The sequence below is a fragment of the Saimiri boliviensis genome, chromosome 18, assembly GCF_048565385.1.
Source record: "Saimiri boliviensis isolate mSaiBol1 chromosome 18, mSaiBol1.pri, whole genome shotgun sequence".
Taxonomy (NCBI): domain Eukaryota; kingdom Metazoa; phylum Chordata; class Mammalia; order Primates; family Cebidae; genus Saimiri; species Saimiri boliviensis.
The window spans coordinates 277,106-292,094 of NC_133466.1; the positions used below are offsets into that span (position 1 = coordinate 277,106).

General features: G+C 45.4%; 1 protein-coding gene across 6 annotated transcripts in view; it reads right to left on the bottom strand.

Annotated features, from left to right (window-relative positions):
- DIP2A (disco interacting protein 2 homolog A) overlaps positions 1–14,989 on the bottom strand; it is a 112,849-nt gene that overhangs the window by 26,396 nt on the left and 71,464 nt on the right. For all 6 annotated transcript variants that reach the window (XM_039480381.2, XM_039480379.2, XM_039480377.2 and 3 more), the window contains 10 exons: positions 13,995–14,086; positions 10,735–10,845; positions 8,741–8,864; positions 8,234–8,343; positions 7,617–7,719; positions 5,104–5,168; positions 4,852–4,945; positions 3,932–4,051; positions 2,498–2,612; positions 955–1,094 (listed from right to left, as the gene is read on the bottom strand). In XM_039480381.2, coding sequence (XP_039336315.1) covers positions 955–1,094; positions 2,498–2,612; positions 3,932–4,051; positions 4,852–4,945; positions 5,104–5,168; positions 7,617–7,719; positions 8,234–8,343; positions 8,741–8,864; positions 10,735–10,845; positions 13,995–14,086 — 1,074 coding nt within the window. The remainder of the gene's footprint in view (positions 1–954; positions 1,095–2,497; positions 2,613–3,931; positions 4,052–4,851; positions 4,946–5,103; positions 5,169–7,616; positions 7,720–8,233; positions 8,344–8,740; positions 8,865–10,734; positions 10,846–13,994; positions 14,087–14,989) is intronic.

The window sequence follows — 14,989 nt, forward strand, 5'->3', positions numbered from 1 at the left end:
GGATCAGGCACCACCTGGCCCCGAGCTCCAGGTTAGGGATGGCTGAGCTGCCAGCATCACCCACAGGGTCTGCACCTGAGCAGCATAGCCACCTACAGAAGGCAGAGCTGCAGGCACGAGGACCAGAACGCTGAGCAGCACACAGTGCCTGCAACCCCTAACGTAGTCAGGGCTGCATGGGAAAGGGGGAGACTGCACTGAGAGATGGGGCCTGCCTCTAGAAGTCACCAAAAGGGGCCAAGACAGCTGCCCATGAACCCCAAAAAAGCCTGAGGCAGGAAAATAGAAGTAGCTGTGGGGTGGCTACAAGCAGGGCAGCCTCAGACCACATGACAGTGACCCTACTGGACTGTCACCAGGGCCTCCCAGGCCAGGTTCTGCCTCAGGCTGGCAAGGACAACCTCTAACATGAAACATGACAGTCAGGCCCACAGAGCTGACTTCTGCGCAAGAGACCACATAGACCTTTCTGACACATAGGAATTTCTGGGAAGCTTCCATGAGGCTTCAACCATAACACATGCTTGCTTCAACTTATTTAGATAACCTAATTGTCAAGTTATTCATACACATTACCATATTCCTCAGAGTTGCCCACTTCACACGGTTGCCGTGGGGTTAAGTGTTCCAAAACATGTGAATATGAAACCTGTGACTGGAATGCAGTGAGCTATCAGTACCATCTCCCCAACATCAGAGAGCTGTAAGTGAGCTGCACAGCCCACACACACATCTCTGTATTTTAGCTCATCTTTAAACTTAACACAAAGAGAGGGAAAAAACTGAGCAAATATTTTACAAACTAAAATTCCAATTTACCTTGAAAACCTTCTTGAGAACCGTTTTACTTGCATGCTTGCTTCTAGAGCACTACGACGAAGCCTGGAGCATTTATAACCTTTTTTGTGACATCAATCAGTTGCGGACAAAGACCCACTCTGGTTAGTCCCTTACCTCCGGGCATCACCTGACCAACGTCCTGAACAGTAAGGACTGACAACTTTTCTTCCGTATCCACTCTGATAACACCGTAACTTAGACCATTCATCGACAGGACCGCCTTTCTTGGAGGTGGTCCTCCCAGATCAGGTGGCCTAGAAAACAAAACCACAATGGAGTTAACTGATGAGGGGGATAAAATTCCAGGGAGGTGAGCCCACCTTGCCTGCAACATGATTCTGCACCAAAACCACCACTCCATGCTACAGACTGTTGAGAAACGCATGTTCTAAAGATGCTGCAGTTTCTCCACACCACATGTCCCTCTGCAATGTGACCTCAACACACCACTCAGTGGGAGAAGGGCCTGTGACTACAGTGGCGGTGATGCTATGTGACTTCCAGTGCAGGCCATAAATGTCAATTCAGCTTCTATCCAGTTGTCCTGAGACACTCGCCTGGAGCCCTGAGAAGCCAGACAAACAGAATGACTGTGTTGAGGCCACTGTGCTGCAAGGAGCCCAGGTGGGGGCCCTGAGATGGTCTCAGCCCCTCATGGCTCCTGTCCAAACACCATCTCCTGCAAGCCAAAAGCAACTGGCAGAGGCTTTCCTAAACTCCTGGCCCACAGAAAGCCTGAGAGATAATAAAATGACTGTTGTTGTTGTTTGTGATACAATAACAGTAACAGAACACTAAGCAACAAAGGTTATTGTTTCCTCCAATAAGAAAAAAATTAAACCGTTGTGCAAAACAAATCACCATAGAACAAAAGAATGAAGAACAATTTATAGTTTGTAGGTGACAATAGTGGTTTTTAATGTTAAGTGTTTAAAAAGTTAGGGTTACTTTTAGGAACTTGGGGTTACTTGCATAAATGGAAACACATACAATTTATGAATATGTGACTATAATACAAGACCACAACTGAGGCTGTGAGTACACTGCATTCTACCCCCAGGATGGAGCTGGGCTTGGAGTGGGTAAGAGGAGGGGAAAGGAAACCTCAGGAGGCGGGTGAGGAGCACAGGAAGGGCCAGCAGCCCCACACCCGCACACAAGGGTTCTCAGGACAGTCTGCATGCCTGACATGCCCTCCAGGCTGAGAGAGGCGACATGAGGAAAACAGCCATGAGGGCAGCATGGGCCTCCCAGGAGGTGGGTGGCTGGATGCTAAGCACCAGGCTGGACGCTTCTCCAGGCAGGTCAATGGTTCCCACAGACTCCATGGCTGACAGGAACCTGCTTCCGACTAAGGAAGAGTTCCTAGGTTGTAATGATTACTACGGCTACAGATGAGATGACAAGGCCTTTCTAATTTGGCAAGCACTTCAGAAAAATCATAAGCTGGCATTCGGCAAGAATCCAGAATATGGCCCAGAAAGCTGCTACTCAATTCTCCATGCAAACCCAAGCTGGCAAAAAGCAGCAGGCCAGGCACCAAGGTGCTGCTGCACAAATGGGCCTGGATCCTAACAGGCACAGCTCCAGAATAACTCCGTTGTACACGGAAGACTCAACTCAGTGCTCACAAGACACAAGCAAGGAATGAGGTTACCTGCGGATGGCGACAGTGAGTGCCTCAGGAGAACTGGCACAAGGACAGATGACCTCTGGCCTCAGACCTCTGGACTGGAAGACGTTGAGGAAGGCGTCACAGGAGGAGATTGACCCTGCACGGAGCAACAAGGTGGAATGCCAGCACTAACTGGGGGCCAGCAGGGAAAGGGTAACGGCTGGCCACTACACACAGGAGCACATGCTCTTGGGAGTTCACCAGGCAACAGCTGGTGGCTGTACAAGCTCAAGTCAGCATAGCCTGCAGCCATCAGGACCCAGGGCTGTGTCAGCAGAAGGAAGGGGCCCTTTCACAGGCATCCTCAGACTTCATGATCTTCAAGGGAGATGGTGTCTTTAAAGAAAACCAGACAGCCACAGACGGTTTGGTGCTATAAAGGGCAGAAAGGGCATCACTAGGGACAGGAAGGCGCTGCATACGGTGGTTGACAAGCCGCACGGCACTGCAAGGATCAGGCGCAGCGACTGGGGAGTGCCACGGGAGGAGGCACTGGAGGGGTGGCACGCTGATTCCACCATGTGGACCACAGAGAGGCAGTGGGCATGGGGTGGAGACACAGAGACCTGAGCAATGCTGCAGAACCCAGAAGCAGGCCCTGCCTGTCTCAGGTGTAGACCTGAGAATGAGAGGCTCTGGGCATGCTGAAAGGTGGGGTGCCCTCCCAAGAGATGGGGGATACCGGGGGTTCCATCTCTTGGGCTACACTGGAGAAGGGATAAGACGAAATGTCAGCTTCTGAACCAGGGTAGTCTCCAATGCCTAGACAGTGATGCAAGTTAACAATCAAGAAAAGCCCCAATATCTGGTCAACAGATGCGTGCTGCAACAGGAGCCCCTGTGTGACCAGCATCACCTGAGGCTTCCCCCGAGGAAGTACCGAGTCCGACCGTGGACAGTCCTGGGCCCCAGAGCTCACATGTGTGCAGCTCTGACAAAAGCAGTCATCACTCAGACCACTGTACACAGGAAGTCCAAGGTGCTCAGGCAGCAGCCACAGGGAGCTCCTCCTGGGAAGATCTGGGGGCCACCCAGGGAAACCAGAAGGAAGAGTCGTTGGGTCCTGGTGGGAGAAGTTAAGCCAGAAACCAGAGAGGTGGGGGCACCAGAACAAAGGGCAGGAGGTTGGGGATGAGGTCCGAAGAGAAACAGGAACCCCCAGGCCACAGCATAATCTGGTAATTAGTAAAGAAAGATGACTCTCATTAAGGCATGTACCTTTCATCAACTGTATTAAAATTGCTTTTAAATCTAGTGGCCTAATAAACATGCATGAGGTAAGCCAGTGAATCACCAAGATGTTCCATGTCATAGAAATGATGTGTAAACAGCTCAGTTTTGCTTCTCAGTGTATTCTACTTAGGTTTGCAGGAGGGGACACTGTGGGCTACGCCACAGGCGCACAGGCTCACTCACACGGGTTGGCACCATCTGCCACAATCAGCATTCGCAGTGAACTGAGGCTGACATCCCTCTGGCCTCGCTGAGCTAGGAGAGACCAGTGCATGTCTCGTGACTTCACCAGCGCGGCCCGAGCTGCAGAGAGAGGATGGCACAGACATCCCTCCGTCACAAGGGCTGGCGCCCTCACACACCTACACACATGTGCACCTCATCCCACACAGAGGTGCACACACACAAAGAGACTCAACACTTAGCTCCCAGGTCACAAGCTCTCTGCAGCTGTGTCTCACATGCAATCTAACTAACCCTCAACACTTTTTCCACAAAAATCAACTCTGAGGTACAATTTAGACATCAAAAACTCAGATCCATTTCCAACATTAATATTTTCTTAGAAGCTCCATATTGCTCTTTTCCTATCTGCCCGCTTCGTCTCACACTGTCCCTCCCCAAGCCCCTAGTACTGGCTGGTCAAGAGGTCTGAGGACCCCAGGAGCTGAACAGAGGGGCACAGCCCAGCAGGAAGAACAAGGCAACATGGTGTCCCAGCTGAGCCAGTGCCTCAGTGGCTGGTAAAGGTGCCACTGAGCTCCACAGGGCAGACAGAACACAGACTGGTGACTGTGCAGGTGTGGCCATGCTGGGGCTTCCTGCTTGGTCTCAGGAGGCACCTCAACCACTGAGAGAAGTGAGGCCCCCACCCACCAAGTGGCCCTATCTTACTACATCACCCATGAAACCCTGAGGGCCATGCCCGAGGCAGAGAAAACCCCCATTCTCCTGGGCAGGGGTATGACCAAGGAAGACGTCCCATGGCTCCTCAGCCTACACCTGCAGTTCCATGTCAGCTTTATTTTTTCTTAATCACCAAAGATGAGTTCAAAGAGCTTTTCCTAAAGAAGGGTGAGTGCCGTGACCAGGATATCCATTACCTTTATAGAAGCACACTTTCTGGATCCAGGACAGCGGGTTGGCTTTCATCAGCGCATAGGGGACGCTGACCACGTGCATCCTGTTCATGACGCTCTGTGGGGGAGCAGACATGCTCAGGGCAAGCAGGCCCGAGCCACACCAGAAAAAGCAAAACAAAACCAATGTACTCTCCCAACAATGTTTCAGGCAGAGGCTCAGGTTCATCTCAATCCCTTGTTCCAATCAATTAGTCATCAGCAAACAACACTCACTGTTAACACTCCATGCCACAGACCAGCATCCCTTTTGAAATCCAGCACATTTGTTAATGTTTCAGCTGAAAGTGGACAAAGAAGGTTAAACCACTGATCAACCTCTCAACAAGCCCGACGCATTTTCTAGAGAAATTCGGAGGTGAGTACATCATCAACATGTTAAGTTTCAGGGAACAGATACAGCATTTCCAAATACCATGTACCAATTAATAATAATCCTGGTTATCTATTCAAATTACTGGAAACACATAAGAGTAGAAGGTCACGCAACTAATGCAGAGAACCATGCTGAGCATGAATCGGAAGGCAGAGGAACATCATATACTGAAGAAGTTGTAAAAGGTGTTACCACATCTTTTCTTTGCTTTTCTTTTTTTTTTTTGAGACCGAGTCTTGCTCTGTCAACCAGCCTGGAATGCAGTGGCGTGATCTCAGCTCACTGTATCCTCTGCCTCCCAGGTTCAAACAATTGTCTCAGCCTCCCGAATAGCTGGGACTACAAGCATGCACCACCACACCCGGCTAATTTTTGTATCTTTGGTAGAAACAGGATTTCACCATGTTGGCCAGGCTGGTCTCAAACTCCTACCTCGGTGATCTGCCCACCTCAGTCTCCCGAAGTGCTGGGATTACACGCGTAAGCCACCACACCTGGCCACACCACATCTTTTCATCAGATGTTTTGAGTGGATATTTTCAGAATGAAGAGGTGGGGATGAAAAACTGTCAGGGATATTCTTACTTCTCAACTCTACACCGCTCCTCAATTCTCACACCTAGAGGCTGTGATCCAGCATCTCCCCTCTATCTCATAGAGCTGGTGGTTCACATCACCCTTCAGAAAGTCACTCTTCCTTTGCCTGTTTTCTCATCCAGAGGCGTGCAGCTAATACATTTTAGGGAGCTTTCGGCCAAGTCCTCTCTAGAACCTGGCTTGTACCTCACAGGCAGAAAGGACAGAGGCTGGGGCTGGGCAGACCTGGCTTCTCGCCAAAGGCGACAGTACTCCAAAGGTGAACAGGAGAAGTTTGATTTGTGTGCCAGGCAATGCTGTTGCATCATGAACAACAGTATTATAAATATCCTTTCTCTGTTGGCTAAAGAACACAAATTATTACTATTATTTTTATAGACAGGGTCTTATCATGTTGCCAGGCTGCAGTGCAGTGGCTATTCATAGGCACAACCCCATTACTGATTGGCATGGAAGTTTTGACCAGCTCCCTTTCCGACTTGGGTCGGTTCACTCCTCCTTGGCAAGCTGATGGTTCCCCACTCCTAGAAGGTCACCAGGTTGCTGCCAAAATTAGTGCAGAAACCCGGTTGGCATAGCACAATACAGCCCAGAATTCCCGGGCTCAGGGAGTCTTCTTACCTCAGCCTACCGAGTAGCTGGGACTGTGGGCACACACCACCAAATCTCGCTAAAGAACCCAAATTATAGGTGACATACATAACATTAGCTCTGGACTAAAGAAAAAGAAAGTCATGGGTCTTGATTTCAAAGATCTAACTTTTTGAATTTAATAAAATCCTCAAAAAAATACCTGAAATCATTTTCCAAATCCCTAGTAAAAGCTTTAGCTGTGCCCTCAACCTACCCCTTGCTTCCTAACACTTCTTTCTTTTTTAAATTTTATTTAAAATTTCTCTCTTATTTTGTAGAGATGGGGTCTCATTATGTTGTCCAGGCTGGTCTGAAACTCTTGACCTCAAGTGTTCCTCCTACCAAAGTGGTGGGATTACTGGTGTGAGCCACTGCACCTGGCCTTAAACACCTATATTTTAGATATTTAAACATACCATTCAATTCCACTTTCTAGTGTTGTTCAATTCCAGTATTACAATGTAAGAAAACTGCTATGCATCCATTTTTATAGTTTTTAAAATTATTTGTCAGCGTGTACCCCATAAATATATACAATTAGTACTTATCAATTAAATATTAATTTAAAAATATTTCCCTAAGTATCTGACATTTGAAGTAAATCAAGTGCCGACTATACTTTACCAAGAGATCATCTATAACCATATTCTACTTACATATTTACATGCATGACGATAAGTCAAAACTACAGTCACAGATAAAGTAATAGAAAAATAAGAGTGTTTTCCTCTTTTTGAATGAAAAATGCCCTGACCCTCAGTATGTCACAAAGTAAGGCAGCCCCCCAGGGCTGGCCTGTGAACCCAGTACTGTGTATAAGTGAATCAGTGGGACATAGGTTTCATGTTCTATAAAACCAACATCCATGTGCATTTACTGAAAACAACCCTGCATGGGGTTGCCTGGACTCTAATAAGAGACGCTGTATGCCCTTTTGGCCAGTATAGAGATCCCACAAACATGCTAAAGATGGTACATCTCCCTACCTGGCATGACCTGGATTAATGGGCAAAGGCATTACCCAGGGGTGGTTTTGACAGGTGCAGCGACAGTCACATGATTAGGTACGTCAAGTATCTGTGTGAGGCTGGAGGGGCCACCACCCCACCCCGAGGGCCCTTACCTTCTGAGTACCCGCATGCCTGGGTCAGAGCCCGGCACTGTGCCAGCAGGGATGCATGAGACACAGTGACGCCCACTGTACTGCCTTCTTTGCTGGTTTTATACTGAAAGATGTCAAGGAAAAAAACATTATATGGTATTTCTACAGCTGACAACAGACAGAATGGAGACTGACAGAATCTTCAAAGGAAGAACTGGTCAGTGTCTTTCTGCTAACCATCCCATGAGGCCCAGGTGCATGGCAAGCCCTGGCTGCTGAGGGGATGCTTCAGTTGAACTCATGGCTCCTCCTGGGCAGGTACCCGAGGGCAATGCTGTGACATGGGCTCTATCACAACTGTCTCCATCCCCAGGGGGCAAGTTAGGAGAGAATTAGGTAAGAGAGAAACCTGGAAGGATCTGAGCAAGGATCTATATGACACTCCAGATTTCTGAGGCAGAGATAAAACAAGAACTCTTAGGCCAAAATTAAAATATATATATATATATTATATATATATATATATATATATATACACACACACATGTATATATCTCACAACTTAAATTCTTATGAAAAGCAAGACTTAAGCCTGTGGGGCATGCTTTTACATGCTCTGAGTTAGGAATGGTCATTACCTCAATGTAGGCGGTCCCAGTCCCTGTGTCCTGGGCCAGAGGGTGCCAGTCCTTGGGGGGCTTGGCTAGATGCTTCCCATCAATCACCAGCCAGGAAAGGGGAGGCCATCCTGGGACACACAGACAGGTGACAGAACAGCAAGCAGTCAAAGACACCTCTGCTCCCCACACTGAAAGCCTGCACCTCCGACATGCAATACTGGCTTGCAGCATGCAGCACTTGTGACTGAGGAGTGCAAGTTTTAGTCTCAATTCATTTTATTTAATTTAAAAAGGTACATCTGGCCAGTGGCTACCACATCAGACAGTACAGGTCGAGACACTAAGCCAGATGAAAACCGAGATTCACAAGGAAAACCGAGATTCACAAGGCCTTAAACAAGCAATCACTTTTGCTGAAGACTCAGTCACCTCCGTCATGTTTAATTTCTGGAACAGCATGCCTGGAGACAGTTTAACATAGACCACAATCGGAACACTGACTCCCCTTCCCTAGGCAGGTCTCACCTTTGAAAGCTGCCACCTCTCCCGTCTGTGCCTTGGGGAGGCCTTTCTGACAAGCGTCTGTGGTCAGGGCCAAGGAGACCCCACAGCTGCCCAGCAGAAACCCAACTTGCTGGCTGCCTGCATCCTGCAGAAAGCAGAGTGACAGTGTGGAAATGGGGTGCTCAGAGCAGCGCCAGCCCCTCGGTGCTCCAGGTCATGCACAGAGAACAGATCTTTCGTTCATCCAGAACAATTCAGTCCTATTATTGATATATATGATCTTTTCATAGAAATCGTTCATGAAAATGTGACAACTCTGTTTAAATGTAAAAGATAATTTTGGTTTGTTTTTGTGGTACAATATAAAATATAATGGGCTAATTTCTCAAAGTTTATTCTTACAAATGACATTTAGAAGCATTTTAATAAACTCCAAAATTAATGGCATTGAAATTTCTATTGGATCATGTTTGAAATTTGCAAATTAACCTGGATAGGCCTGGTCATTAACAATATTAATTATTTCCACACAGAAACACGTTTCCTTGTAGCCAAGTCTTCTGTATTCCTCAGCAAAATTTTGTCATTTTGTTCATATAAACTTGACAAATCTCTAGTTTTACTCCTAAGAATCACCGCATTCAAATACCTGCTCATCATATATTATCCTTTGCAATACACTAGTTTTATCTGCAAATTTTACTTTTGGGATTCTTGACTATTTGTGAATAATGCTTATGTTAACAACTGCCTAAAGTCTGGGACAGGATGCCAGAACACCCTAACATACACGCCTTGTCTACTTCTAAATGACTTTTTAGTAAACAGATTACTGATATTTACATTCAAAATGTTATAGCCATCTAAACAGCAACCAAAACTGCTCACTGTCATGAACAGAAACGCAAGAATTTCCATTTTGTTTATTTAAAACTGCCTCTGAGAAGTGACCTATCTCACTGTAATGATATATTTATCCCTAAGAAATAATAACTATTTTCTATAAACATATGGTTTTGAGGAAAAGTTTAATAAAATCTTATTGAATCATAATTATATTCATTAAAGGAAAAAATGGCTATCATTTCTGTTGGAGAATTCACACAGGTGACAGAACAGCTCCACCCAATAAAAGTGTGGTGTGGAGCCGGGTGCGGTGGCTCAAGCCTGTAATCCCAGCACTTTGGGAGGCCGAGGCGGGTGGATCACAAGGTCAAGAGATCGAGACCATCCTGGTCAACATGGTGAAACCCCATCTCTACTAGAAATACAAAAAATTAGCTGGGCATGGTGGCGTGTGCCTGTAATCCCAGCTACTCAGGAGGCTGAGGCAGGAGAATTGCCTGAACCCAGGAGGCGGAAGTTGTGGTGAGCCGAGACCGCGCCATTGCACTCCAGCCTGGGTAACAAGAGCGAAACTCCGTTTTTAAAAAAAAAAAAAAAGTGTGGTGTGGGAGCATCACCAGCAAAACTGTTCTCAGTGCCTCTCTCACCAGCAAGAAGAAAGTCAGATAAAACGGCATCTGGGCCGGGTGTGGTGGCTCACGCCTGTAATCTCAACACTTTGGGAGGCTGAAGCAGGCAGATCATGAGATCAAGACATGGAGACCATCCTGGCCAACATGGTGAAACCCCGTCTCTACTAAAAATACAAAAACTAGCTGGGCATGGTGGCGTGTATCTGTAGTCCCAGCTACTCAGGAGGCTGAGGCAGGAGAATTGCTTGAACCCAGGAGGCAGAGGTTGCAGTGAGCTGAGATCGCGCCACTGCACTCCAGCCTGGCGCCTGGCGACAGAGCAAGACTCTGTCTCAAAAAAAAGACAAAAAACAAAAAATGGCATCTGATTTCTCTTGAGTCTTGGCCAGCCTGTCAACTACTAGCTTCCTCTCCTCCGTCAAAACAGCTGCTTGCTGCCTGCCCACATTCAGCGAAAACCATGCAAGATACCACTGGTTGTGTCGAGACTCAAGTTCAGAACTGAACCAGGTGGGACCTCAGCCACGGGTTTATTACCTTTCTCGTTAATGGCACTTCTATGGGGACAGGAACCAGCTCTGCCAGGAGACACCCATAAAACGCAACCATGAACATCACGGGGTCACTATTTGGAAACACGAGCGCCACCTACAACAGCACAAAGAAATGAAGTTAGCCTTCTCACATTCCTCCCCCCTTTCCTTCTCCCATCATCCAAATTTCCAATTTTTACAATATCTAGCTAAATTAAAAGGTAGTTACAAAATAAAATTTTTGTTAGCCCCAAATATTGTAATAATTGTGCTTGAAACCATTAAGGAACAAGTCCAAATAGTATTTAACTGAGTAGAGACTGTTAACTCAGGGCCCTTGAGAACACACAGTGATGAACAACTAGTAAGAGCCTTCACTCTGTAAAACAAAATGTAAGCTGTATCTATACTTATTCTGTACTTGAAGTCTGGGAATTTAGTTTCTAACAAGGTTGTTTGTTGAAAAGGGCAAGGTTTTCCTTCGAAATTTGGTTTTAATAGTGGTTGACCAGAACTGTAACCTATAACCTTGAGACTAGATGTTTGGAATGAAAAGTATATTTTCACAGAATTTGTAATGAAAAGCTGTGTTCACTTTTACAAAGTATAATATTATAGGAGGCTGAATTTGCCACCAATTTCTTCAACTCTATCAGTGTGACCTTGTTAATTTTACTATTATTTACCTAACCATAGAGATTATCTTCCAAGTCAAGAAAGTATCTGAAAGTCTTTATCCTTGTAAGAATTTTTTTTGGCCGGGCGCAGTGGCTCACGCCTATAATCCCAGCACTTTGGGAGGCCAAGGCGGTTGGATCACAAGATCAGCATGGTGAAACCCCATCTCTACTAAAAATACAAAAATTAGCTGGGCATGGTGGCGCACGCCTGTAGTCCCAGCTACTCGGGAGGCTGAGGCAGGAGAACTGCTTGAACCCAGGAGGCGGAGGTTGCGGTGAGCCAAGATTGAGCCATTGCACTCCAGCCTGGGTAACAAGAGCGAAACTCTGTCTCAAAAAAAAAATAATAAAAGAAGTTTTTTCAAGAAAATTAAATCAGTGATTCCTAAATTCATTCTAAAGCATAGTAAAGTCACATCTATGAGCACAATATATCATAAAGTATCATGTTTTTAGTAATGTTCTTAAACTATTTACATTTTTATAGCCAAGTACACATTTCCTTTCTTTTCTGGTAACAGCCACCACCATTTCTACTTTATTTGCTTTCCTGTGTATTCTCTAATTTGTTTTAAAATACTTCGTCAGATGGGTCAAATACCTGCTAGTATCATTTTCCAAATAACCATCCGCTCAGTGGAGCCATGAGTGTCCCCTGCTGCTGACGACGCCACCCCATCCTGGGGTCTGGGTTCTCCTGATATTCACTGTGCCACTCCTTGGCCTGCTGCTAGTGATCATCCTGGGCATCTACTGTGGCCCTCCCGCTTGCACCCCACTTGCTTACATGGCTGAGGGACATCTTCTAAGAGCTAGCCAAGAAAGTGCTTGTGAGCCAAGTATTTCTGAGTCCTGCATGTCTGAAATGGCTATTGCATTCTCAAATCTGTTGAATCTCTGGGAATAGAATTATACGTCAAAAATAATATTGCCTCTGAATTTCCGAAGCATCATTCCACTCTCTTCCAGTTTTACCAGTGAGAAATCCCAAAGCCAGTGTGACTGCCAATCCTACTTTTCCCTTCAAAGCTCTGGGGTTCTTTTCTGTACCCTGGTATTATGCAGTATCATGGGCAGGTGTTTTCATGTGCATCCTTGGACATTTACACTCTCCAGGTCTGGGATATTGTCCTGAATCACTATTTTCATTTAAAATGTTCTACTTTCTGTTCTCCTTTCTCTTTCTGGACTCATTATTAGTCAGATGTTAGGTCTTCTTGATTGAGTCTTTTTGTCCAATTTTACCCTACTTTCCGTCTCTCAGCCTTTCCTACTGACATCCTTTTCTTCATTTATGAAACACCTTCGTCTCAGATTTCCAGGAGTATCAGTACCCGCTTTTTAGAAGTGCCGTTCTCTACGTCTAGCTTTCCTTCAGGTTCGTTTCTTCCTTCCTCCCTTCCCTTCCCCGTCTCTTTCTCACTCCCCTTCTTCCTTTCCCTTTTGGTATTCGCTCATAATGGCATTTCCTTCTTAAAAGTCCTCGGCTAACAGTTCGTATGTAAAAGTTCGGCACTGAAAGAGTTACTTGGAACTGTCTGCCAGCTTGTTGACCTGCAGTTTCCATGTTGGGTGATCTGACACAGGTGACTTCTCACCACCGGATCTCACTGGTATGCTCACTTTCATGTTCTGTTTTCCACCCTCGACTTTATAGTATACTGGGGGTCCTCAGGTCTGGTCCATCTTGCCTACAGCAGTACTGTCCAAAAAACATTCTAAGATAATGTAAATGTTTTACCTCCAAGCTATCAGTACAGTAGATACTAGCCACACTCCTACTGAGCCCTTAAAATGTGGCTTGTGCGACTAAGAAACTAAATTTTTTATCTTATTTAATTTTGGTTAATTTAAATAGCCCCACATAGCTACTGCCAACCATATAGGGCAGTGTAGCACCAGAGAAGAAGCCTCTAGCACCCTATTTTGACAGATAGGTACAAGGAGGCTACCTGGACACACAGAATAGGGAAGAAGATAAATATAAGGCATATAGAATTTCACAGCAGGGTTTCAGACCTTTAGCTTTTAATTCATAAGATCTAAGCTCTGGAATCTAATATTTTTAATATCAACATATATGAAGTCAAACAGAAGAGAAGATGAAGAAACAGAGGACAATGAGTACAGAAAAATAATATTGCTTTACTCTGTGTCACAAACTTTGCCATATTTAATATTCTTCACTGCTGAATTTTTTTTTTTTTTTTTTTTGAGATCGAGTATCACTCTGTCACCTCCAGGGTTCAAGCGATTCTTGTGTCTCAGCCTCCCGAGTAGCTAGGATTACAGGCGCATACCACCATGCCCAGCTGATTTTTTGTATTTTTAGTAGAGACAGGGTTTTACCATGTTGCCCAGGATGGTCTCAAACTCCTGAGCTCAGGCAGTCCATCCGCCTCGGCCTCCCAAAGTGCTAGGATTACAGATGAGAGCCACCACGCCCAGCCTTCATTGCTGATTTTAAATCCCTTGTATTAATGCTATAATTCTAACCAAATGATAGAACACTAATTTCAATGAAACAGATTATTTAAGTCTCTGCTTTTGCTCATTCCAACAAAGCGGCATTCTAGTTACTTACTCTGTCTCCAGGTTTAAGTAGAGGCTCATTCTTATTAGTCAGTTTATTAAGTAGAGTATAAGCTAGTTTTAAACTCCGACTCCAAAGTTTACCTAAAACAAAATAAAAATACCAAGCAATGTAAAATTTGAAAAACAAATAATTAACATTTTAATGTAGAAATCAAAATACCCCATAACATACCATTATCCCATTACTGGAAATTTAAGTAGTTTCCAACTAGTAACTATTCTGCACAATGCTGTAATGAACATGATTGCTTTCTCTTAAAAATAACTTACAGATTTATTTTTCTTAATACAAAAATAAAATAGGATTTTATTATAGAAAATTTGGACTACAGAAAAGCCAGCAGAGGCCAGGCTCAGTGACTCATGCCTGTAATTCCAGCACTTTGGGAGGCCAAGGTGGGCAGATCACTTGAGGCCAGGAGTTTGAGACCAGCCTGGCCAACATGGTGAAATCCCATCTCTGCTAAAAATACAAAAAAATTAGCCCAGTGTGGTGGTGTATGCCTGTAATCCCAACTACTCAAGGGGCTGAGGCACAAGAATCACTTGAACCTGGGAGGGGGAGGTTGCAGTGAGAGCCCGCCTGGGCAACAGGAGACACTATTAAAAAAAAAAAAGCCAGCACAAAGTCAGATTTTGTACATATGCATATATGTACAACTATACACATATATACATGTATACATGTATCATGTCTCTATTTTTTTTTTTGAGACGGAGTCTCACTCTTATTGCATACACTGGAGTGCAATGGTGCAATCTCGTCTCACTGCAACCTCTGCCTCCCAGGTTCAAGTGACTCTCCTGCCTCAGCCTCCTGAGTAGCTGGGATTATAGATGCCCACTACCATGCCTGGCTAATTTTTTGTATTTCTAGTAGAGAGAGGTTTCACTACGTTGATCAGGCTAGTCATGAACTCCTGACCTCAGGCAATCCACCCGCCTTGGCCTCCCAAGGTGCTGGGAGTACAGGCATAAGCCACC